At 43.3% G+C, this 24735-nt stretch overlaps 3 protein-coding genes across 11 annotated transcripts in view; 1 reads left to right on the top strand and 2 right to left on the bottom strand.

Moving 5' to 3' along the window:
- ptpn20 (protein tyrosine phosphatase non-receptor type 20) overlaps positions 1 to 1005 on the bottom strand; it is a 26827-nt gene extending 25822 nt beyond the window's left edge. Inside the window, exon 1 of one of the 2 annotated variants that reach the window (XM_035172265.2) lies at positions 512 to 1005. The gene's annotated coding sequence lies outside the window, so the exon portion shown is untranslated. The remainder of the gene's footprint in view (positions 1 to 511) is intronic. The other variant, XM_035172261.2, reaches the window with a different exon arrangement.
- Positions 920 to 13687, top strand: mapk8a (mitogen-activated protein kinase 8a). Of its 6 annotated transcripts, none has more exons than XM_035172270.2 (12): positions 920 to 1072; positions 5300 to 5466; positions 5725 to 5854; positions 6265 to 6323; positions 6463 to 6601; positions 7704 to 7869; positions 8505 to 8576; positions 9735 to 9917; positions 10022 to 10146; positions 10258 to 10321; positions 11262 to 11339; positions 11634 to 13687. In XM_035172270.2, exons 1-12 carry the CDS (start codon positions 1037 to 1039, stop codon positions 11807 to 11809), a joined length of 1395 nt encoding a protein of 464 aa, XP_035028161.2. In that variant the 5' UTR covers positions 920 to 1036; the 3' UTR covers positions 11810 to 13687. The 6 variants fall into 6 exon arrangements, with proteins under 6 accessions (XP_035028161.2, XP_035028166.2, XP_035028165.2 ...); XM_035172275.2 differs by lacking the exon at positions 8505 to 8576 and adding an exon at positions 8055 to 8126; XM_035172274.2 differs by lacking the exon at positions 8505 to 8576 and adding an exon at positions 8055 to 8126 and having other exon boundaries at positions 11629 to 11781.
- On the bottom strand, positions 13669 to 24735 carry arhgap22 (Rho GTPase activating protein 22). Of its 3 annotated transcripts, none has more exons than XM_047342310.1 (11): positions 24533 to 24735; positions 24303 to 24406; positions 19638 to 19834; positions 18800 to 18887; positions 17074 to 17202; positions 16731 to 16941; positions 16509 to 16641; positions 16351 to 16424; positions 15486 to 15607; positions 14378 to 15392; positions 13669 to 14280 (listed from the first exon to the last, which is right to left on the bottom strand). In XM_047342310.1, exons 2-11 carry the CDS (start codon positions 24352 to 24354, stop codon positions 14061 to 14063), a joined length of 2241 nt encoding a protein of 746 aa, XP_047198266.1. In that variant the 5' UTR covers positions 24355 to 24406; positions 24533 to 24735; the 3' UTR covers positions 13669 to 14060. The 3 variants fall into 3 exon arrangements, with proteins under 3 accessions (XP_047198266.1, XP_035028157.1, XP_035028159.1); XM_035172266.2 differs by lacking the exons at positions 24303 to 24406; positions 24533 to 24735 and adding exons at positions 18463 to 18615; positions 22987 to 23604; XM_035172268.2 differs by lacking the exons at positions 24303 to 24406; positions 24533 to 24735 and adding an exon at positions 22987 to 23600.

Genomic DNA, 24735 nt, shown 5'->3' with positions numbered 1-24735 from the left:
AATGCAAAACACACGTCTATCCCCAGTCAACAACTCCAGTTATAGACAAACCATGTTTCTTATCCAATCACATGACTGAGACACAGACAGAGGAGAAGCTGTGCTGTATATTCTAGAAAATTTGGGGCAACAGCTTCTTCAGGATCTAGGTCTCTCTGTCTTACAACCTTCTGTCTCACTTCAAGGTGAAAACAAATTCCCACCTTGACATACAAAGCATGACCGTATGGACGATTCACTACTATCAGCAGAGTCCAATTCCTGCAGCTACAGAACCAGCAGCCTCCTATAAACATCACATTTCAGGAAGGTGGTTTTATGTCCTCACAGGCCTGGATACGAAGGCTACTACACATGCATCCGTTACAACAGCCCTGTCAGTGTTAAGCTTGAGTTAAAGGTGAATTAGTTTGCAGGATTAATGCATCTGAACATGGAGACAACCCACCTCGATCCACCAAACTGGCACAGAGGACTACAGGAGCAGGGTGGTAAAGAACGGAAACACTACCTGGTACCATATGTAACCTGTGTCCGATCCTGTGTTTTATCTTCAGCGCTCCCTCCACGGATCCAAAATAATCCTCGTGATCATGGCATCGCCGTATTGACGTCCTCTCAGTGAAGGCAGCTCCTCTCAGGCAGGTAATTCATCAGTGACATGAACTATACATGGTGCCCCACTCATCTGCTCTATTGCCACCAGCAGCACCAGCAGCACCACGCTGAGGATCTGAAACTTTTTACTGTAATTGGCGCTATTCTTAGCTTCTCGCCTTTAAACACTTAATTGGATTTAGCCCGGCGGTTTGACAGCGACAGGTCAGAGCCACCAATAGCGGGTTGCGTGAGATCAGCTACACCGATTTGCCTAATCCGTCTGACGCCCGAAGGTGCGGTGGAGCCTCGGCGGTGGGTGCGCTACGGAGAAGCCTGGGAAGGACGAACGACCTCGGCCGAGCCAAGCCGAACCCGGCGGAGTAGTAGCCTGCTGCAGTCGGGCTGCTCCCCCCCACCCCCACCTCCACCACCAACAATGATCATAACACTGCGGTCTCTCTTCGAACAAGGGGTAAGGATCCGTAGTAGCCGTGCGTCGCTGCGGGAGTCGGCGCCGGGACGTTTTATCCATGCCACTTCCCCGCGTCTATTGCGCGCAGCTTGTCCCCGCAGGCCCCGGGGTATCTGCGCAGGGACAAGGATGAATAACAGGCATCCCGGGCTGTCATGTGGCTGCGGGGAGAATTTAAACCACTCAGCGCTAAGTTAACGTAATTTTACCTGTCCTCATCCAGTCACATGCCCGCGCAGAGCATGTGCTCCGCAGACACACGGACCATTCCCTCGGTGTTGTAGCGCGCGTATAGGAAGTGGCGGATCAACTCTGGATGGTACTCTAACTACTACGCTGTGGTTTTCTGCAGAGCCCGTGAGTGCCGTAGTCCAATAGTGATCCCACAGTGTGATACGGGCCGGGGACGTAAAGAGGCAGAGATGCCAAATATTGCTCCGGTGACAATGATCATGCAATTATAGACTAATACTTAATCTATATAGATCTATAGATTATCACTGCAGCATCACTGTGTTTCCTGGAAACAGACACAAAAAAACCATGGATGATTTATTTTGCCCAATGGACCAGGTATGAAAACTAACTGTAAAAGGACAGAGCATTTTAAATTTGATTGATTATTAACTGTGACTCTTCAGAAGTCAACCAGTTTTGTTTTATGTAAATCACATGTATACTGACATATTCACCAATCCCACTCAATGTCTCAGTATATTATAATACTAATAATAACATTTACTATTATTATTATTATTATTATTATTATTATTATTATTAGTAGTAGTAGTAGTAGCAGTAGTAGCAGTAGTAGTAGTAGTAGTAATATAGGACATGGAAGTGGACATTTGAAGTTATTGTCTCTTCACTATCATATGAAACATATTCAGTAAACATTGATCATTTGAGTCCACCTCCAGTACCACCTCTGTTTGAATGAAGCCATGAATGTGCTTCACCCTATGTGTCCTATATGTGGACATTCAGCTGTCCTTCCATTTCCCTCTGTGAAGGATTTTGCAGCAAGGACACTTTGTGTGTGTGAGACATGCACAGGCATCACGTTCAGTGTATGTTGGTTTACAGAGAAGATGTGAAAGACTCGTTTACTAGTGTGCTCAGTGATTCATAAACCATTCTGCCAATCTCTTCTGCCAACCTCTTTTTATCACCAGGAAATACATGTTAGGACATATAAAGGAGGGGGGGATGGGGTGTGTGTGAAATATGCAGCCTAACAACAGAGATAGAGAGATAGATAGATCATATATATATTAAGATAGATAGATAGATAGATAGATAGATGGATAGATGGATGGATAGATAGATAGATAGATGGATAGATAGAAAGATAAATAGATAGATCATATATATAGATCATATATAGATAGATAGATAGATAGATAGATCATATATACAGTAGATAGATAGATAGATAGATAGATAGATAGATAGATAGATAGATAGATAGATAGATAAACAAATATATAGATAGACGGATAGATAGATAGAAAGATAGAAAGATAGAAAGATAAATAGATAGATCATATATATATATATATATATATACATAGATAGATAGATCATATACTGTATATAGATCATATATATAGATCATATATAGATAGATAGATAGACGGAAGGAAGCAGGGATGGATGGAGGAGGTGGTGGGTGTGTCTCAGCGGATGAGTGACGCGGTGCTGGGACGCATGCCCCGTGCGCACTGCGCGTCCTGGCCTGTCAGTAGCAGCCAGATGGAAACGTAGGCAAGTGAATGTGGTGAGGTCATGTATTTTTAAGCCGCACAACGGAATAAATCGTCCTCCACCGGCGGCACAAACAAACTGGTCCGCCGCACCGAGACGTTACGCCGCCGATCGAACCGCGGGGCGATCGCTACAGACTCGGTTTGGATGCACGGAGGTAAGATGAGGATCCGCACCTCAGCTCCTCGGACGTGCTCATTGTTTGGCCGTGGGGGAGGGTCGCATGTCTGTGTGTGTGTGTGTGTGTGTGTGCACGCTCCTCGTACCGTGTGGGCCCTTGTTTTAAGCGTCGTACATTGCAGTTTCGTACCCAGAACACTACGCCGAGCGTCGGTTCAGTTTGTAGCACACCGATCGCTCTTATGGAGCCGAGACAGGAGCGGGTGGCACCGCCGGACTGCGCACTGGGTTTGCACGAACGGGGCCCTGTCATTTCTCCACACTGGCTGACATTATCTCTGCATTAACGTCTTCTTGTGCAGTGTCCGGATTACTCTGCCTCTCGCCTGCACGCTAGTCTTTTGTCTGTGGAGTAATTTATCCGCGTTCACGGGGGGAGAGCAGGGGTCGTGTGGCCAAGGTTAACACGCCACCCACCACACTGGCATGGAATGAAAATAAATAGCGCGTCGATACTGGTCCTCCACTCAGTCTCTGTCATTTAACCACACGATGTATTGTGTTCCTCCGCCCTGCTCGGAGCTCTGGATTGGTTACAGCAGGATGCATTAGGATAATAGGTCCCAATGAACGAGTTATCTTAGCCGTAATATAAAGTACATCAATTAATTATGTATCTATAGGGTAGGTTATTATAAATGTATGTACGGCTTGGATTATATTGTATTTCCTCTGCTGGGGATGGCTATTGAGGAATGTGAATATGGTTTAGTGATTCTTCCAAGTATAGGCTGTTTGTGTTGTACTATAATGTGGGTTTGCCTAATGCTAAATAATATTACAGACAAGATAGCTGCACAGTATAATTTAGAATTCTGTTAATATGTGGTAAAACCATGTCACAGACTTCTACTAATGTGCATTTCTGTGTCATATTCAACGATATACATGTCAATCACCATTTCCAGGATCTGAATTCGACCTTTGTAAATGTGTGAGTGCTTTGGAAGCTGTTGGTTAGACTGTTAGACGCTCCTGTAGAGAAAACAAATGTTAAGTCATTAGAAGGTTGTGCACTCTAGGAACGAACCCTGCTGCATTTCTGCTTTTGCCGGACACACAAGGCGCCTTTGATGTATCACAGCTTCAAAAATCCAATCACAACACCCAGACATTTTAGGCACTGCATCAAACAACGGATGTGGCTGCTGCATTCCTTATAAATACTGCAGCTGCCACATAACTGCAGTCTAATAGTGTGTAATTGATTCAAAGGAATTTGTGGATGCTGCGTTTATGCTGCAAGCGTCGATAATGGTTATTTCACAACAGGCCCATTGATATTAACCATGTGTACAACTACGTAGGAATTCATTTGATCATAAGATATCATGAGAGGGAAACGTTCAGTGTGCGATTGTCTCCCTGCACCGACCTGACCTGCTTTATCCTTGTGATGTAACAATATATAATGACCTAACAGATGAGCAACAGAACACTATAACACCACCTGCACACTGACTGCGACGTCATTCAAGGCATCACAGCTCAGATGAGAATAATTGCTTCCTGTCTAAAATATAAAAGGAAGCATGTCTATTTTCATGTTGTGAGGGAGGTGGATGTCATGTACGCCTCTGTGACGTCAAGCAGCAGAAGGAGAGCTGACTCATTTTATTCTGGCAATTACATCCCTCATATGGCCTGTGTGTCTGGAGAGTTGAAGAATGGGGAGGGTGGTTACGTCGCTTACATAAGAACGGAAGAAAATGAAAAGGAAGTCGACGTCAGTTTTCTCTTTTTTCTTTAGATTTTCGCTGGTTTTGTTTGAATGCAAAATGAAGCTTGTTTGGGAACATCGTGCTTCAAAAAATGAGCATCTCTGTGTTGTCTCTTATCTGGGTTTAACAGCCTCTTGGTGCAACTTGACCCAGTTAACATGTGCCTGTGGAAGACCTGCTTGGGCTGGAGTCCTGCATGGGCGAGGGTCCAAACTCAAAGGAATTATCGCCGGGCTAGGTTTTCCAATGTGACAGAGTCACTCAGAGAATCATGTTTCACATGATGAAGTAGTAGACCTCCCTGTGCCACCCCTGCTGATGATATCAAATCTTCCATCCTGGTGTGTTTGCTGAGTCGCTGAGATAAGGAGCTGCAGTGCTCGCCTCAAGTGTGAAACTCAGCACTGCCTCTTCCCCTTCACTCCTAATCTGCCTTCTTGCGAACAGGGTTTTTCATTTGACTTTCTAATTTCTGTGCAGCAGCTCTTATGGTATCTGCCGTATAGTCCTGGCCCCTGCAAAATATTTGAACCGCTCGTGTGTGTCTTTGTGTTCACAGAGGACATTTTTGGATGCACAGAGAGCAGTAATTGAAGATCTCGCCATGAACAAAAACAAGCGAGAGAGGGAGTTCTACAGCCTCGATGTGGGAGACTCGACGTTCACGGTACTGAAGCGATACCAGAATCTAAGACCCATCGGCTCAGGAGCGCAGGGGATTGTGTGGTGAGTGTTTCAGCCTCATTCATATTCAGTCAGCAGCTACTCGTTGAAATCTGTCACCGATTTGAACGTTCAAGAGAAATAAGGAGCATTTTATTTGATCTCATCTGAAGTTTTACAATACAAATCCATGTAAACTGTAATTTTCACATTTTTCCATACTCGCTGAGATGTTAAGAATATCGAAGTGACATATCTCTGCTGGCTATCTTCCTACATATGTGACCACATCCTTAAAATTGTTCACACTTTGTCCCTCAGCTCTGCTTACGACCAAATGCTTGAACGAAATGTTGCCATCAAGAAGCTGAGTCGGCCGTTTCAAAATCAAACCCATGCCAAGAGGGCGTACAGAGAGCTAGTCCTAATGAAATGTGTCAATCACAAAAATGTAAGTATGCAAAGCTACTCAGTTACATCACCTATCCACTTCATGGGCGATCTCGGAGGATGAACGACCAATATTTTTAGGCTTCTGGTGACAGTGGATATCCGGCTCAAGATGCTGTTTTCCATCTGTGCACCGTTTACAGTCTGACTAGTTTCTTTTATCACACCAGTCGAGTGTTTCTCCACAAGAAAACAAAACAGCAATACTTAGATAAAAATAGGACATTTTGGCAAAGCTGATAAATTAAAAAGTGGATAGCCAATGCATTTCTTTCAAAGCTGTTTATAGAGATCACTTCATGGTGGACATGGTGCTTTAGATTAACAAAACGTTCATCTTATCTAGATGCATAAATATGTACAGTATGTTATGATGCTTTAATGTAAATGATTTTGACTTTGTGCCCACAGATCATTGGCCTATTACATGTATTTACACCACAAAAATCATTACAAGATTTTCAAGATGTGTAAGTAGCTTGATGTTTGGATGTACTGCGTGTGTTCTTTCTTTTTAAAGCATACGGTACATGTATGTGCCGCTCACAAAACTGAATTAGTGACGCGTGCGTTCTCTACCACACATGTATCCTGTTCCTGCTCGGCCAGGTACTTGGTGATGGAGCTGATGGACGCCAACCTGTGCCAGGTCATTCAGATGGAGCTGGACCACGAGAGGCTGTCTTATCTGCTCTATCAGACGCTGTGCGGTATCAAACACCTCCACGCAGCCGGCATCATTCACAGGGTAAGCATCAGTTGGCCAGGAATACGCAGACTTAACGCCAGGCCGGTGTCCCGAAGAGGACCTGTTAACTGCGATACTTGACACTGCAGTGTTAGGGTAAACGGTCAACTGGCTGACTATCAGAGGATGGATGTTGTCCTTTAATTACTAACGACACCATCTGAAAATATGTTGGAAACATTTTGTGTTGAGGTCTCTCAAATAGGGCTGGTTAATGTATATTTTCAAATGTGAGTTAAATTGAACCTCATCATGAAGAGAGATGCTCATAACCCCAAAAAAGTATTGAGCAAAGATCTGTTCATCTTCTTGAAAACATTTTTCTTCGCAGCCTATAATGACAAAACTATTATTGTGAAAGGTCAATGCAATTAATCTGGAAATATACAACACAGGCGATCATGATGTTGTAATGTGGGGCTCTTCTCTCAGTCCAGCGTTTCTGTTGCTCATTGCTCAACTGTTGGGTTTCTCTATTAATTCTAAAGTCTCGACCTTAATATGTTGTGATTTGGCGCTTAGAATTGAACTGAGTTGAATGTCTTTTATTTTTATTTATGTGTTTTTGCCATGGATTTTGTGAGGTACAGTCTTTTCAGTTAAGTGCTATACAAATAAATAAATAAAATAAAGTATGTTTTTGTTTGTTTGTGTGCTGGATTATGTAAACACTACTCAATCGATTGCCATGACATTTTGTAGAGGATTGGGACATGAGCCAAGAAAGAAAAAAACATTACATTTTGGTGCAGATCTGGATTAGGGGACATATCCAGGATTTTTTTTTAAATCTTTCAATCTCTTTCTTTAACATTGCAAGTTAGGGAGTTTTCTAACATTTCATTGATTTCCCGGAGAATAACTCGGGTCTCTTGATGAAAAATAATCAGGCATGGTTAGGGCACTGGTATTTATGGGTGTGTGCAATTTGGTGCAGATCCAATTCCAAAATATTGATTTAGTGAATTTAAATGTGGTTTCATAAGGGGACTGTTGGGCCTTGGCGGAGTTATGCGCTCTATAGTTTCACAATGTCATCGCTTCTCATTGATACATTTGAACACATTACTAAAATCATATTTTGCTGTGTGTTCCTCTGTAGGACCTGAAGCCAAGTAACATAGTCGTCAAGTCAGATTGTACACTGAAGATCTTGGACTTTGGCCTGGCTCGGACGGCGGCCACCGGCCTCCTGATGACACCGTACGTGGTGACGCGTTACTACAGAGCACCTGAGGTTATCCTGGGCATGGGATATCAAGCCAATGGTTAGTTTCAACATCTAAAAATCATCTGCAGTTTCACTATAAAACCTCAAATACTTGTGTTATAGGTCATATAAAGGGAGCTGAATACTAGTTGCTCACTAACTACCCTCCTATCTGTAACTAACCTGTTGTCATGCATTCCTCTCACCTTTTTATTGGCTTATTACCATGTTCCACTTGGCTAGTGGACATATGGTCTGTGGGCTGCATACTGGCAGAAATGGTTCGCCATAAAATCCTCTTCCCAGGAAGGGACTGTATCCTTGGGTTTTTTCTAATGCCTCCTCACACTGTTCATTTTAACAGGCTTTGCAAACTGTTTATGTTTTCCCTGGTTTGAATATTAATACATTGTGCCAGGCGATGGTGAATTGCTAATATAGTCCAATGTAACTCGGGCTGTTTATGCATCAGTTTTAATTTCTATCTGCTCAACACTGCTTTGCTTCCTCTCATGTATCTGGCTGATGCTGCATGGAATCCATTTTTTATTTCCACTCATCATCACACCACTCCCATCCTGTTGGCTGTCTTCTCAGTTTGTGTTATCTTTGTGTTTTTTCTGTTTTGTTTCCTTCTCCTCATGGTTTTGTTTGCATGTCCACCTCCCTGTCATCTCAATGTCCACCTCCCAGTGGACGTATGGTCAGTGGGCTGCATTGTGGCTGAAATGATCAGGGGAAGCGTGTTGTTCCCCGGCACTGATCGTATCCTTCACTGTGTCATCACTTCATTCTGTGTGAAGAGATCCAACACCACCCTGGGAGTTTCCCTCCTGTCACTTTGCTGTCCATTATCAAGTTTTCCACCCCACAAATGTCACCTCCATCATTGCCCTTCTGCACCAACCTACTGTAAAGCAAAATCAGATAGTAAAGGGCGGTGGCTGTGAGAGAGGATGTGTGCAATGAATGTGTGAGCAGCGTGTTTGCGTCGCAGAATGTCTTGCTTTTCATTTCGGGCGCCCGAGCCACTCGGTGCATCTTCTGCAAAAATATCAGTGATAATAATCTTTTACCACGGTTTCAGTTTCTATATCAATGTCTATATCAGGGCATAATAATAATAAATGTCACACACATAAATATTTGCAACAATTCCTCTGCCTGTTTTAAAGTAAAAGTACTCTGAAACTAATCATTTCTTTTAAAGGTCCAGTGTATAAGATGTAGGTGAAATGGATCTATTGGCAGAAATTGAATATAAAATAATCCTAGTGATGTTTTCACTAGTGTTTCATCTAAATTGTACAAATTGTTGTTGTCTTTACCCTAGAATGGGCCCTTTATATTCAAATACTTAATGAAGGAGACTGCCATGTTTTTTTACAGTAACCCAAACTGGACAAACTTAACACCTTTTGAGTTTTTATGACAACTGAAGACTTCTCTGTCATGTTTGGAAGGGGAGGGTGAGGTGAGGGGTTTTCAGCTGCAACATGCAACTTCACCCCTAGATGTCACTAAACTCTACACACTGAACCTTTAACAAGGTTTTTATTGTTATTATTGCAGGACCATAAGATGCACAGCTTCATACCATAGTGTACTGACATTTAGTTGAGTATATAGGTTACTTTTATTTGATGAAACTTAGTAGTCATACCATAAATCTCACATAGCAGCTACACAGCAGACATGTTCCCTTTGTGAACAACAGACGCAAGTGAGACGCACCAGATCAGCTACGTGGCCGTCATTCCCTGCCCACCCATGCAGTGGTGCCCGGGCGTAAGAGTTGATTATTAGCAACATTGGAAAGGAGTGAGTGGATGCATCGCTATAGGTTTTGTGTGTGTATGTAAGTGAAGCTGTTGGTGTGTGTGTATGTGTGTGTGGCCTGTTTCCTTAACATTTTCACCTAAGATATTGATCAGTGGAACAAGGTCATCGAGCAGCTCGGAACCCCAACTCAGGAATTCCTCATGAAGCTGAATCAGTCGGTAAGAACATACGTAGAAAACAGGCCACGCTACGCCGGATACAGCTTCGAGAAACTCTTCCCAGACGTGCTCTTCCCTGCTGACTCTGATCACAACAAACTGAAAGGTAGTGTCCTTGTTATATCACTTAAGAACACATTCGTCAAAGCACATTTGTAGCGTTGGGATAAATAGCGCAGCTTCTTATCTGTTTGTTGTTTCATCCCTCAGCGAGCCAAGCCAGAGATCTCTTATCCAAGATGTTAGTGATTGATTCCTCCAAACGAATCACTGTAGACGAGGCCCTGCAGCACCCCTACATCAATGTTTGGTACGACCCAGCAGAAGTGGAAGCGGTAAGTGGATCACTGATCGGACTGCACCATCCTCAAAGAAGATTTGAATTACTTCACTTTTTCGCACTTGTCACATCGACGTGCCTTGTAAGCAGTTTTCTCTTTCTCCAGCCACCTCCGAAGATTCCGGAGAAAGCATTGGACGAGAGGGAGCATACCGTGGAGGAGTGGAAAGGTCAGACAGCACGACTAAGATCCATTAACACCACACTCAACACTTCACTTTTCAGTGTCCGTTTATGTGGGGGTGCTCAGGAGCCAGAGTGCCAGATAATTTGCACTCTGGCTCCTGAGGAGCACAGAAACGTACCACAGCGCCAGGACGTGTTGCCTTAGAGGATTCATTACCTCTGCCAAGACGGTTATGTTTTCATAACTGCGTTTGTTTGTCTGTCGGTCTGTCAGTTAGCAGGATTACACAGAATCCACTTGACAGATTTTTTCCAATATCTTCATTGATTTGTCAGAGAATAATTCATGGAACTTGATGAAAATAATCAGGCTTGTTTCAGATTCTTTTGCAAGAAATGCCTGCTAAAGGAGATTCATTTTCGTTAGGTTGGTCTAATAGTGGTGGTCTAATATTACAGTAATATATACACATATATATAAAGTTTGTAATTCAAATGGGATTACACTGATATAGGAATGGTTATCTGGTCAGATTCTATGTTTATCAGTGATGACAAGGATATTTTCTATTTGTAAAATCACAAAAATAAATAATGCGTAAAGAAATCCAGCATCACGGCCAGTGAATGTGTGGAAAGGCAGTCAGTTGTTGACAGACATTGTTTCCCAAGGAGCCCTGTATCTCCACTGTAGCTGCCAGAGGGTGACACATGAAATCATTTATTAATTAATGTTTTCTATTGTGGGAGTGATGAACCTGATTCTGTGCAGCAGAGTGCTGGGATTTAAACGTGTGAGTAAATATCACTTTCAGTTGAGCAACATGATGAGCTCATCCTACACCCTGTCAGGTGATAATGACCCCTCACTCATTTTTAGAAGGGTCACACTAGCACAGCCTGTCCGAATTAGAAACATGATGCTGCTTGGACTGTACAGTATGCCCCCTCCCACGTAACCTTCTTCTTTTCTTTCTTTTGCAGATCTAATTTATAAGGAAGTGAGTGATTGGGAGGAGTTTACAAAAAATGGAGTGATAAGAGGCCAGCCACCTCCTTTAGGTGAGTAATCATTATAACTGTGGGAGATGAGAAGAGGTGGAGAGGATGAATTAAAGTGAATCAATCCTATTTTTATTTGTGAGAGTCACATGATAGGTTATTTACCAGAAGCAGACACACTCATATGTCTTAGTTTTAACTCTGTTCATCTTTTGACCTGTAAAAGTCCGTATGCAGAGGGGATTAAAAGTTTGACGTACTGTTGCCACGTGCATGCGTGACTCATCAGATAATGGCTGAATCCGGCATATTTCCATAAAACTTATGCGTCCACGTGTGTTTTTCGCAGCACAGGTGCAGCAGTGATCGACAGCCCCCCCCAGCCCACGTCCTCCTCTTCCTCGGCCAACGACGTCTCGTCCATGTCCACGGAGCCCACTGACCCGTGCAGTGACCCCACCTTGACCTCTGAAACAGACAGCAGCTTGGAAAGCCATACCTCTCTGGGTGCGCTGGCCTGCTGCAGATAACGGACACATACTACACACACTCACACTCTCTCTCACACACACATACACACACACACACACACACATACACACACACACACGCACGCATAAAACCTTTTTCTCATCAGTGTGTGTGATGGGAAAAGAGTTTTGGCCAATGAAACTTCTCATGTTAGTTTGTAGAGCTGCGCTTTTAATGTACAGTTTCTTTTTATTTCCCCCTCCCTCTACACTGCTGTAAATGACTGTGGTTTGAAACTGTATCATTATTACTGTATTTTTGCTGCAAAGAATCAAGAGTATGTTTTGATGTGAATCTGTGGTGTGTGTGTTATGAAAGAGAGGGATTTCCTTTTTTTTAGCTGCTGCTGTTGAGCACTGCAATATTACGTTGGGTATATTTTTGAATCGTTCATTTGGCGTTTTTTAAATTATTTTTTGGGACATTTGAATGAATTCTCTCTTTAGAGGTAGACTAGAGCACATTTTTCTTGGGTCCTAATGCAAATAGATGCTTTTATTTTGACACAGCTCCTCATCTTTCTTGTAGAAAGCATCCTACGTTAACTTATTTCTTAGTATTATATCACATCTGATTGTGTGTGTGTATCAGGACAAGCAGTCAAATGGTCTGTTGCCCTGACTCTGCATTTCTTTTTTTTACGATATCATTCTGCAAACTGACTGTATTGTAACTTATTTATTGACTCAAGTGGGATTTGTAGGTTATGGTCTGTTGTATGAGGAAGAACAGGGTGAATGTAAAGTCAATAGAAATGTGGAATTGTAAGGAGCCAATGATTGCTGTTAGCGCTGTACCAACGTCATACAGGCCTCTCCACTGGTTATATGAGTGAGGTGTATTTGGGCAACTGTCACATTAGCCACTTTGCCCTTTTGGCAGGTTTTCTCAGACATTATTTACAGCCGTTGGATATTCAAGATATTTCGTTTTTAAGTGCCCTTAACTCAGTTCAGTGATTTTTCAGTCGTCTCCGAGGAAGATGCTCCTCTCCTCTGCGGTGCGTCTTTTCTGAGTTCTACCTCTCACGTGCACACACACACACTAAAACACACATTTTTTGAAGATACAGTATGTTTTTCATGTAACACATCATTCACAAAGAAATGTGAAAAAAAGATTTTCTCTTCTGCATTTGTGTTATTTATTTATTTATTTCAAGCTAGGAGGCATCTATTGTTTGTAATGTACATTTCATTCAGAAGTACTATTTATATGCATTTTGTTTTAATTTTTTTCTTTGTTTTCTGTGCAATATTTATTCATAGATTAGGATTACTTGGTAAATTGATCTGTACATTTTAATGTAGATTTAATGTTTGTATTTTTTCCGAGAGTCGGGAAACAGGTATTTGCTACCCGCCATGGTGATAACCTTTGGATGTACTTGATGGCTCAAAATTTGCCCTTTTCATTGTTGGGCACTTCAGGCAGTAACCCCTATCATTCAGCTCCCAGAATGCTCTTTGGGGGATTGTGACGCATGTCCTGACCCTTTCTGGACCACATTTCAAATGACTGTTGTGACATCCTCTTCTTGTGTTTTTTTTTTTTCCTCTCTCCCCTCCATCTTCTCAAAAATAGAGAAATTAGACTAGACGACGCATGAGTTTTCTCTTAGCAAATCTGGTTCTAGTGCAGGTACATAGAGGAAAGAAAGAAAGAAAAGCCGTTGAGCACTATGGGGATGATGCTGCAGTCTTCTGATGACTTGGCCAAATACTGATGGCTGTTGTGGTGTGTTGTGATATGGCCGGATGTGTGAATTTTAGCCTTTGGATCTGAAATTGCCTCACTAACAGACCAATTATATACATTCAAAATGGAAACTGTCGACAGTACGTACAACTCCAGCAAATAAACGAGTTGAATTTTAATGTCTCACGTTGTTATTCCTTTGAGTTTCAAGAGTCCTTAACAAAGTGTTTACAGGAAAAGTACCTCATATCCAGTATCTCATAGAGTAATTTAGTCAATAAATAATCAGCTACATGAACAATGGAGTATAATGGGGAGGAAGTTTTTGGAGTGGTAAAATGAGAAGTCCTTGATCTGGAAGAGCTCTCGTTTGGCACTGGCATTGTTCAGTGTAGGCACAAGACCGCCATACTAAAGAGGATATGATGGCAAGTAGCACTAGAGGTATTTGGTCTTCAAAGCTTTGGAACTGGCTGGTCTTCCCAGTTATTTAAGCTCTTCCTCCTCCCTCCTCCTCCTCTGATGGACCAGGTGATGGCAGCTTGGTCAGATCTAGTTGGTCTGTGTTGCTCCTGTCGTCAGATCTCCGAGGGTTTTGAAGAAGTCCTCCATCTCTTGCTGGAGGAGGATGTTTCGGTTCTCCGCGTCTTTATTTGCTCGCTCTGAATTCCTGAGTCGGATCTCCAGCATGTGGAACTTCTTCTTCTCCTGGTCCAGCTCCTCCTCGAGGCGGTTTACCTGGGACTGGTACTTAGAGCAGGACTCCTCCAACCTCAAGGAAAAGACAAGCGAAAGAAGAGGTTATAAATAACACAGAATCCTTGCTTTAATTAGTTATTTGACAGAAATAAGAAGTGACTCATTCTTACTTGCGAATGGAGGCTTCATAACTCGTCCTCTGCCTCTTCAGCTCCTCCTTGAGATGGGTGAGCATGTTGGTGAGACCTTCATCTCCTTCTGCGGGATCGTCCTCAGCACCACTTGCACTGTGATCTGAAGTATTTGTACTGTCCCTCACCTCTGTGGGTCTCTCTTGACCCTGCGCTACATTGACTGCCCTATCGCTTACCTCTGGTTCGGCCAGCGAGATCTCAAAGGACGACCAAATCGGGGATTCAGCAGGCAGGCTCAGACTGGACGGGGCAACGTTGTCATAGGCGGACAGTCTGTGCGATTGGTGGAGGGCCCTGTGAGCGAGGGGCGTTCGAGCGGAGTCGTCATCTGAGTCTCTCTGCGAGTCCTTAATTGAGAGAGTGCTCTCTTTAAGGGAGAGGGTTGAGTCCTTCAGAGACAGGGTCGAATCTTTCAGCCTCTCACCAGATGACGTGGTGCGGCGGTGAGCTCGGAAGGACGACAGGCCATTCATCAGCCAGTTGCTCCCACCAGCTGCTGACACATCCCCCGCCGACCCCCCTATTTTTCCCCTTGGCCCCCCAGATGCTGCACTGCCCTTGAAGGAGCTCCTCCAGGACGGAAGTGCTTTGGACTGTTTACTGGGACTAACGGCGACTTCACCCCCACTTTTCACTTCAGTTTTGATATCTGCTTTATCATCAACTTTCTCCTCTGGCCCACTTTTGCTCTTCCCTTCATCCTGATCATCCTCGCCCTTCTCTATCACTGTAATGGGGCTTGGGGCTTCCAGCTTACCCTCTGAAGATGGGGTGGAAGATTGGAGTTTCTCCTTGGGTGTTGTGGCGCTTGTGCCTGAGGAGGGTGGGGGTTCAGCGTCTTCGTGTGACATCCATTCCACTGTGCACCGTTGGGCAAGACTCTGAGGTTGCTGTCGAGGGATCTCGATTTCTGTTTCTGGCTCTTCGTGTTGGTAAAGTCGGGAGTGTTCACTGATCAGCACAGTCATCAGATGCTGCACCTGGTTACTTCCTGTTTATAATGACAAACATGCATATTGATTGTAAATAAGGTTTTTGCAACAAATTTGGTTGCAGATTGACACATGCTAACATGAGCACCAACCCTCCATCATTGTTACTGGATCCTCTACCCTGGGCCGAAGGATATTGGGTCCAAACACAGTGGCCAGATTCTGAACACTCATCTTGTTCTCGTTGGAGTGAGACTGAACCTCATCCAGGAACCTGAGCAGACAGTGACCAGTGTGTGAGCATAACATGTATTTTCACATTAAATCTCATTATCTTATAAAGAAAATGTTAATTAAATGTCTCTCTCATAAAAAAAAAACCTCAAGGCCTTAAAATGGCTTAAATGTAACTCTACACCTTCCTTCGTCATTTCATGACTGGGATCTATGACCATGTTAATATGGTCTCTCCTCGTCTCCCCACCCTTACAGCTCGCCTGCAGTTCAGCCCCACCCACACATTGACATGATTGGTTTCTTAGGTCTGTGACATCACAAACCCTGGCTGCCTGATTCAGTCATTTGTTCACTGCAGTGTTAAGGTGGACATACTCTCAATACTCATTTCACATAGTAAACATATTTCAAAACTTGATTTTCACCAGAGGAAGACTTTAAAACCCCTTTTGTTATTAGTCATTGATACGAATTAATAAAATGTGAGAGTGAATCATAGCTCTGGATGGTGTGTGGGCTCAGCTCTCAGTCTATATAGATGTGTAGGAGGAGACATGCAGTTACGCACAGTCAGAGTAAATCAATGTGATGTCGCATCACCTGGTGAGTAGGATGTGGGCATAACAAATGTTGTTTCCCTTGTATGACAGGCTGACAAATCCTCAATCATCACACAGTGAATGGGAAACAGCAGCAACAATGAAACCCATTAACAGTCACATTAGTGAGCGTAACAAACTAATGATGCATTCAGGAGACAACAGGACAGTGTTTACATACCTGCAGATGTATTTAAGGAGGTTGTAGTTGACCTGAGGAAGAGATTTCACCTGTTTGCCGAGCTCTATGATTCCCTACAACAACAAAAACCTGTTAACTATCAAGGTAAAGGTTTTAAATATATCTTCAATGTGTTTGTTTGTGTGTTTATTTATTACCAGTTCTTTATCCTTGGTAAGTAGCTGAGCACAAGAAATAAACTGTGTGTATTTGGAGAATGGGATAATAGGCTCAGGCAGCTCCCGTATGAACAGCTTTAGCAGCGATGCCACTGTGTGGACATCTGTGGTACTGTCAGAGACATGAGAGTGCACATAAAGAGTACTGCTTATAGATTGGTATTCTGCAACAACACGAAGAACCCCTTCCTGCTGCCTCACCTGTCAAACACCGGCTTCTCGCCACGATCAAACGCGTCCTGCAGCTCTCGAACGTGATTGGTCTGTCCAGGGGCCCTGAAAAGGCCCTCCTCCTCAAGCCCATGTTCACGCATGAAACACGCACACTGTTCGACCAGCACAGGGACCGTTCGCTGGGGGCCACACTGGGCCTCGTACAACATTGTCTCCTCCAGGTGCTGCCCAAAGACTCCTGTACCCAAACAATACGGAAAATTATCAACAGTTCAGAGTGTTTCCTTGTGTGTGTCAAAGAGGTTTAACTCCGCTCTTTAAGGCATTAATTATGATAAACAGGGCTGTATGTAATGTTTGGGAACCACACCTCCTCCAAGCGGAGCCCATATGACTCTCCGTATGGCTCTGACCCATTCCTCCATGTCACTCTGAGAGTTGGCCATCAGCAGGAATGATTCATGGCTTATACCTGATCGATCCTTTTCTCCAGCCCCACCTGAAAACGCAACCATAATTCATTACGTCCTGGCTCAACAGGATGAAATGACACAGTGCTTTAAAATATGTGGGACAGAACAAATACCACTTTGGACAGTTACTTTGCTGATCACATAAACCGCATCACCTTATCAGCTCAAGCTCCCCTGCAATGTACAAAGATGCCGCTCTGCCTCTCCATCCACACACAGCGTGATGCCTCCCGCTTTGACATTTTAGTTTGACATTTGAGTTTATTGTAGTTTAGCTTTGATTGCACTATGTGGAATCGACTCCCCTTATCTGACTTTGTACTTGCTTGCTTCTGCAGAGGTGCAGGCTCTTTTAAAATTCTAAAAGCATGTTTGCCATGCATAAAACATTTTCACGTCTCTACCGATGAAAACCTCTCAAAGGCAAGAGTTGTTTTTTTGTCAGTGGACTTTGTAGGGGTTCCATGTGCCTTGCTACATATCAGCACCTGCATTCACTACTAAGCCCTGCACTGTGGTGTACAGTGTGTTTTGTGCGAGATAAATGACCCAGAAAGAGGAGTGGTCCCTGTGGACTTGAGTAACTGCAGAACCCTGTTCAGGATTTTCTTTCCCTGTGTCCAGGTCCTTTTCTTCTGTTCCCCCACCACAGCCAAACTCGCTGTTATGAGCAGAAATGTAGAATTGAATGAAGTCATTGTTGACCCCTTGTGGTATTGGCACTATGTGCTGTGACATCTCATCCTTTCTGCTGTTCTGTATTGTTCTGCCTGTTTCGAGCATGTGTTACAGCCGGTGAATCATTTGCTGTGAAATTTTTTTATGTGACATTGCTGTTGCCCCTGCACATGTGTGTGTGTGCGCGTACACACATGATGCATGGACAGATTTTCACCATACTTGCCAATTTTACTCTGGAGGGGATCTCTCCAGATTATTAACTTCTGGAGAAAATTTCCCCAAGATATCTTGCAAATAATAAGCTCCACAGACAATCCAATGCTTAAATTGATAAGATATTATCTTCTTATAAATGATATTATACGATGTCATGAAGAAATCATAAAAAACAATAATATTATAGAGACACAATTTACATTATGAAATGTCATTATTACAATATAAGAAGGTAGCATTGCCTTATTGGGGTATAAACATCAAGTGCAGCTATGCATCGCCCCTCCATCTACTTCTGTTTTTCATTAATTACAACAATGGCAACAAAGTGCTGTATGTAAAGTGTGATCACAGTTTCAGGCAACACACATATGCTTTCTGTACTTAACTGCAAACCTGGCATATTTTGCTGTTGTGGTACATGCACTGATTTGATCGCTGTCTGAACACCAAAGACATCTGCGTGCCAGGTTTAGCAACTTGTGTCATTCTGAGCCTCGGAGTCCAGCTGTGATCTTGATGTCTTTTTTCTGCAAAACATACTGATGTCTTGATATTATTATTATCGGTGGCAAATAATATTAGATGTGCTTTCTTCTAAAAAACAAAAAAACGACCCCAGTGTTTCACAGTCATTACTAAACAGCTTGTTGAGCATCCTTTGAACAAGACTTACTTGTTGAATTTCTTACACATGCAGCACCAGTTGTCATCGCGCCAACTCACCTGGAACAATTTCAAAAAGGTGGCGACCAGGCTCATCCTGATTGGCTGGCAGCTCTTTGACCTGGCTGCCCTGAAGAAGGATACAACCCTGTGGAAGAAAAGGAGTGGAAGGCTTGAGATTGACCGGCAGCCAGGCACAAGGAAAACACCCATGTCAACAACATTCAAGGGCCAGGTCAATTAGTGGTTCTGGACTTGGACGTGAAGTGCATGTGAAACATTATAGAGTTTCTGAGCACTATGAGCTCTGGGAATCAGTCCAAGGGAGTGAGGTAATGGTGATGGACGCAGGGATGACTCAGGGAAACAGCTCTTCATCTCTTTATCCCACTGCCGCTTCCTGATGCGCTTGCATTTCTGATCAAGCATAGAGCGGGTCAAAGATCATATACTAAGTACAACAAAACCACAGGGCAGCTAGTTACCACATTATCTGTGTGTGTGTCAGGGCAGCAACACACTCGCTTGGCTTTAATGGACATTGTGGGGATGGATGATTTTCGCAGGAAAGATGATTAGATATTTATCCAGCTAATTTGACACCAACAATATAAAGATAGAGTGGGTGGCTAAAAACCACGGTCCCATATTTCAGTGCGTTATTCAACTTGAGGGCTACAAAATGTATTTTGTCAGCCTGATTTAAAGGAATCAATAAGCTATTTTCAGAGTCAGAGAACACACATTGAATCGACTGGGCCTGCGGGAAAAATACTAATATAGATGAATTCATAGAGGTGGAATATGTATCATGCTTCAAACCAGAATGAATCCAGAAATATAGTTAAGCAGCAACAAGTGACACTGTCTTGTATTTGTGTTGTTTTGTGAGCGTCACCTGTGCCTTGGTTTCATCCTGGTCCTTGTAGAAATACAGAGCCTCAGTCCTTAGGATGAACCAACGCAGCTGCCAGTTCTTCATGATACTGCGCTGCCTCTTCAGCCAACCCACCTTCAGTGCTTTCTCCTGATCCAGAGGCGAGCAGGGCCTGGACACCCGGGACAGCTCTCCGAGCACCATGCTCTTGGAGCGTGCTGCGTGGAGATGCACAGAAAGATAAAGTGAGCAAAGAGGCGCTTTCAAGAGCGTCAGAGCGAGAGCGAGACAGAGAGGGATAAGGAAATAGAGAGTTACATATAGAGACAGAGGAAACAGGTCGTTTCTCTTTTTGTTGTTTTGCTATGATTCTGAATATTCACCCAAAGATGATCCACAATCATGATTCATGGAAGCCTCCCAAGGGGGCAGCTAAGCTCGGAGGCCGGACCACGCATCCGGATTTCCTATTAAGTCAATTTACCAAGACATAGCCTCCATTTTGTAGCAATGACAAAGACACTCTACTTTAAGATGAATCCCATCCATCTATTCCAGTGCTTTTTATTATATGTGTTAGTAGTAATAAGTGTATTTATTATTCCCATTGTCACACAGAGGACTTTTGCTTTGGATCAGGTTGCGCTTTAACTGCTTCAAGCTGATTAAAGGCATGGATTAGATATTAGCATCTTCATGCCAAAGGTCTAGAGCAGAAACAGCAACAGTAGAGTATATCCCTGGGGAGTCAGGGCGAGAGAGAAAGAGGGAGATAGATAAACAGAAAGCAGAGAGAGAGGAGCGAGAAATCAATGGCGCCTTTTCTCCTGTTAATTGCATCTCGCTTTCTGCTGAGGACAGCAGGGAAGGTATCTGTAAAGGCCCAGGACTGAAATCTCTCTCTCTCTCTGTTTCTCTCTCCCTCTGACTTATCAGCTCTCTGTCTGCGGGACTCCTCATTTTATTTCTGCCCTCTCTGGATGTCCTTCATTTGCAGAGTCACGATCGTCGGGAAGTGAGAGGACTGGAGAGCATGTGAGGCAGTCATTAACAAAACTGTATATGCTGACTGCACTAGCAGACAGAGCAGGATCTATAAATATAGCAGATGTGGCCACGTTGTGCACTTCTTTAAAAATAAGAGGCAAGAAATGTTAGAGAGGAACTGTTTTTTCTATCTACTTTCTGTGGAAATTGGTGTACAAGAATCAAATGACTGCATTTTACAGGAAGTAATGGTAACATCACTTAATTTAAAACCAAATAATTTAGATAATTATATAGCATTCAGATTTTCTGAAATTAAAGTAGCAATATCCCAATATAAACAAGTAAGATAGAGATGCCCTTAAAGTATGTAAAATGAAAGCTTCAATAACGCAGGTAAATGAATATCTTTTACGCAGGTGAAATATATTATTATCATTATTGTTATTTATTATAAAACTCTAAAAACAAAATAATGTAATTAAGAGGCTTAAAATAGATTTTAACCATAAACGTGATCATAAATAACAATAAATAACAGAAAAACTGATAATAGAGAAACACAGCTGATACGATTATGTTCAAGGCTCATATTGGCCAATTTATATACCACTCATTTGTAATTACAGTAACTCAGTAAAAATACGTATTTGCATTCTAGCACGGAAGTATCACAGGTCAATGTACATATCATGAATGAAAATGGCTTCAGTCTGTGTGTGATTATATTATTATATTATTATGCATTATTCCCTTTAGTGTCATTTTCGATTGTGTCTGGAATGAATACGCTATGGTACATCCCGCTACCACTAGTAATAACCTATGGATTAATCTATAACAAAATTTGATAGCATTTATAATTTACACGGTACAGCATCAACATTTCTTCAGTTTGGATTTTGTCTTATGAATGTCCTCTTAAGGAAATGATACAATGGCATGAAAACCTCAAGGTAATTTTGACCCTACAGCGTCTCAAAATGATCATATCTTGTCCAATAAATTCATTATTCCCTCAAGGTTTTACCAGTGACATCTTCCTGTATCTACGCTTCTAAGTGCAGACACAGCACTGTGACGGTGTCCGAATTTGCTCGCAAATAAAATGAGCGAGCAGAGGAGAGCAGGGCAGGAGAATACCATTAGAGCAAATGAGAGATGGCAAGTGCACAAAAACGTGGCCAGCAAACCGAAGTGGCCACTGCACTGTGTTCATTAAGGAGAAACAAACTCCTTCCCATCATCTTTTATAGTCTTATTTTCACGGCTGAGTAGAATAAGGCAACGACAGCCAGTAAAGAAAAGAAGCCCGGCTTCAACACATACACACAATCACACACACACACACACACACACACACACACACACACACACACACACACACACACACACACACACACACACACACACACAAACAAACGGAAACTGATGCAAACTGATATTTTCCTCTTTTGTGACCATTTTTATGCAAAAGTGTGAGATTAAGCAAACCTCACAGACTTCTATTCCTTGTTAGGGTGGCAATTTACTGAAACAGCAGTCATGTGTAAAACCAATTTCCTTGAGATAATTTAGGATTGTCAAAACTCTCCCAGCAGCCACCTGAAGCACCGCCGGCCGTCTGTAGCAACCACCTGCTCTGGAGAACACAGCAGGTATCTATTATCTGCATCATCATCATCATCATCTCAGGAGCTGTAGCGGCAGTTTATAGCTTCTATATTCATCTTCACAGAGTCATGTGAGAGGCATATATGTGGCGTCCTGACTTCTTGGGGTTTTACCCATGTTTGAGGAACTACGTCTGACAGTCAACTGCTGTGATTTGCAGGAGTAGAGAGCCATGCGTTACCCTCGCCACCCTGTCACCCGCTCAAATAATCTGCATCTGCAAACAGAGAAGTTGTCAGGTGTGAACATGTCAGGGCATTGTTACAGGGAGGGTTATCCCTCCTGCGGCCATTTTTACTACAACCCACTGTATCTCCACCAGGATGAAATCTTCTAGGACTGAGGATGGTATAATCAAGTCGTGAGGGATTACATCACCCTGTAGTGGTGCCGGTTAACTCTCAGTGAGCACAGCAGATGAAGCCTCAGTGCTTCAGATCATGCAAAAAAAAATAAAAAACTCAGATGTTCGATGGCAGTAGTCACTGGGATGCTGAATGACGTGATGTGGTGTTCACTAGTCTGGCATTGTTACACCTTTTGACGTCATCATCAATGAAAGCACCGGCAACAACACTGATGTAACTATTAGAGTACAAAGACAGCAGGTACAGCTCTGCAGAGACAGTGAGAGGGGAGCAAAGAAAGAGAGAAAAGAGATGGAGCGTATAGGCGGGATGGGAAAGAGAGGAGGAGGGAGTGCGCTTACCCCGGCGTGCCTGTTTTATCTTGGGGCTCAGCATGGTTACCGTTGCTGTGCTGCTCCCTCTCACAGAGACATGACTGCATCCCTCTGTTCACACACACTCTTCCTCCTCAGCCACACACACTCTGCCCCTCACGCTGCTGCCTCGCCCTGTTACTCCTCATCCCCTCTGAGCATCTCTCTCCCCTGGCTCACTGTCTTGCACTTGGGCTCCATCTGATTTCACACAAACACACACACACACACACACACACCACACACACACACACACACACACACACACACTCACACACTTACAAGCACTTAACCACTCACTCTCCTCTGCCTCCTCTCCTTCCTCTCATCTCACTCCTCCTCTCTGTCTGACTGGTCCGGCTTGCTGTTGTTCTAACATACCTAGAGCCCTGCCCATTCTCTCTCTCCCTCTTCCTCCCTATTTCCTCTGCTGTCTCGCTCTCTCTTTCTCTTTCTCTCTCTCTCTCTGCCTTCCACTGCACACTTTTGGTATCAATTTCTCAACGTCTATAAATACATCTGGCTGTGTGCCCTCTGTCTTGTCATTCATTCATTTGCATTGGCCCCTCCATTGCCCGACAGTCTTCACAATCCCTCCAGCTGTTTGTCTCTGGAGATATTTGATTGTGGCCTGTACCTGAGGTGCAACCTCAGATCAATAGATTTGATTAAACCGACACCCTTGTCACCATGAAATACACAATGTAGCGCAAGGACATGTCATTGTATTGTCTGCACCTAATTGCAGGATTTATGTGGCAGAGCTAGTGACTGACTTGATCAGGACTCAATTAGGTTAAGATTTATAGTCTGACCACACAAGGGTGTGATGTTCTCATTCATATTCTGTCTGGCAGCGATGTAATAAAGCAGATAAATGCTGCAGTTTAAGAGGCTGCATGAGATTCAAATGCAGTGCGGAGTTGCTGCTTTAGAGGGACGAGCTGTGTGAGGCTTCTCATATGTAAGAAATAACCTACTCAGCTCACACATAATCTATCAAAGACAGATGGTTAATGCTTCACACTGCCTATAGAGGCTTTGTAAGGGAGCAGCAGTGCTTAGGCAACACAACTTTTGCTATTTGATTCTTTAAATTCTCATAAAACAGCTCAGACATTGACAGAGACAGAAGATCACAGAGATGTGATGAAGAAATTGTGTGGAGCCTCAATTGAATAAAAGAAGAGGCAGTTATCTAAAAATCAGTGCTTTGCAGCTTCACATGAGACCTCAGATAAACTGTACAAGCAACAAAATACATAATTATGTGTGGAAAACTAACTAAAAACACACAGTATTACCTGCCAGATCTTTTGGTTTGTCACTGGTCAGAGGGGACCTTGATGGTATCATGGTGAGCACAACTCCACACTGCACAGGGGATCCTTCTCCACAGGGTCCATTCCTACAACCACAGGGACACTCTGGGTTTAAACAATGCTAGTGCTGGAATTTCAGTTCTCTAAGAAACAAACACAATGACATTCACACACCCAAAGAGAGGGCACCACTATACTTGCCATCAACGCACCAGTGACGTGCGCCTGAGGAATGCTGATGTGACCAGATTCTGATAGAAGAGGCAGGAAATCAAGACAGTCATGCAAGCATTACTTGCTGTGTAATGGGCAGACCAGACGACTCTGAGCCTCGAAGCCAGACTCTCTCTGTATGTGCTGCACCACAAAGCATCACAGGCAGTTCCCAGCAGCTGTTGTGATCGGTGCAGCTTAA

This window comes from Hippoglossus stenolepis, chromosome 12, assembly GCF_022539355.2.
Source record: "Hippoglossus stenolepis isolate QCI-W04-F060 chromosome 12, HSTE1.2, whole genome shotgun sequence".
Taxonomy (NCBI): domain Eukaryota; kingdom Metazoa; phylum Chordata; class Actinopteri; order Pleuronectiformes; family Pleuronectidae; genus Hippoglossus; species Hippoglossus stenolepis.
Note: the sequence above shows the minus strand (reverse complement) of the source record. Positions and strands in the feature narration are given on the sequence as shown.

Coding starts and splice junctions, on each gene's coding strand:
- mapk8a (XM_035172270.2), top strand. CDS start 1,037: ATGATCATAACACTGCGGTCTCTCTTCGAACAAGGG. Junction 5,467..5,724: donor GGAGCGCAGGGGATTGTGTG/GTGAGTGTTTCA, acceptor TTTGTCCCTCAG/CTCTGCTTACGACCAAATGC. Junction 9,918..10,021: donor TGATCACAACAAACTGAAAG/GTAGTGTCCTTG, acceptor TTCATCCCTCAG/CGAGCCAAGCCAGAGATCTC.
- arhgap22 (XM_035172266.2), bottom strand. CDS start 23,020: ATGCTGAGCCCCAAGATAAAACAGGCACGCCGGG. Junction 18,888..19,637: donor AGGATGAAACCAAGGCACAG/GTGACGCTCACA, acceptor TTTCTTCCACAG/GGTTGTATCCTTCTTCAGGG. Junction 14,281..14,377: donor TATGAAGCCTCCATTCGCAA/GTAAGAATGAGT, acceptor CTTTTCCTTGAG/GTTGGAGGAGTCCTGCTCTA.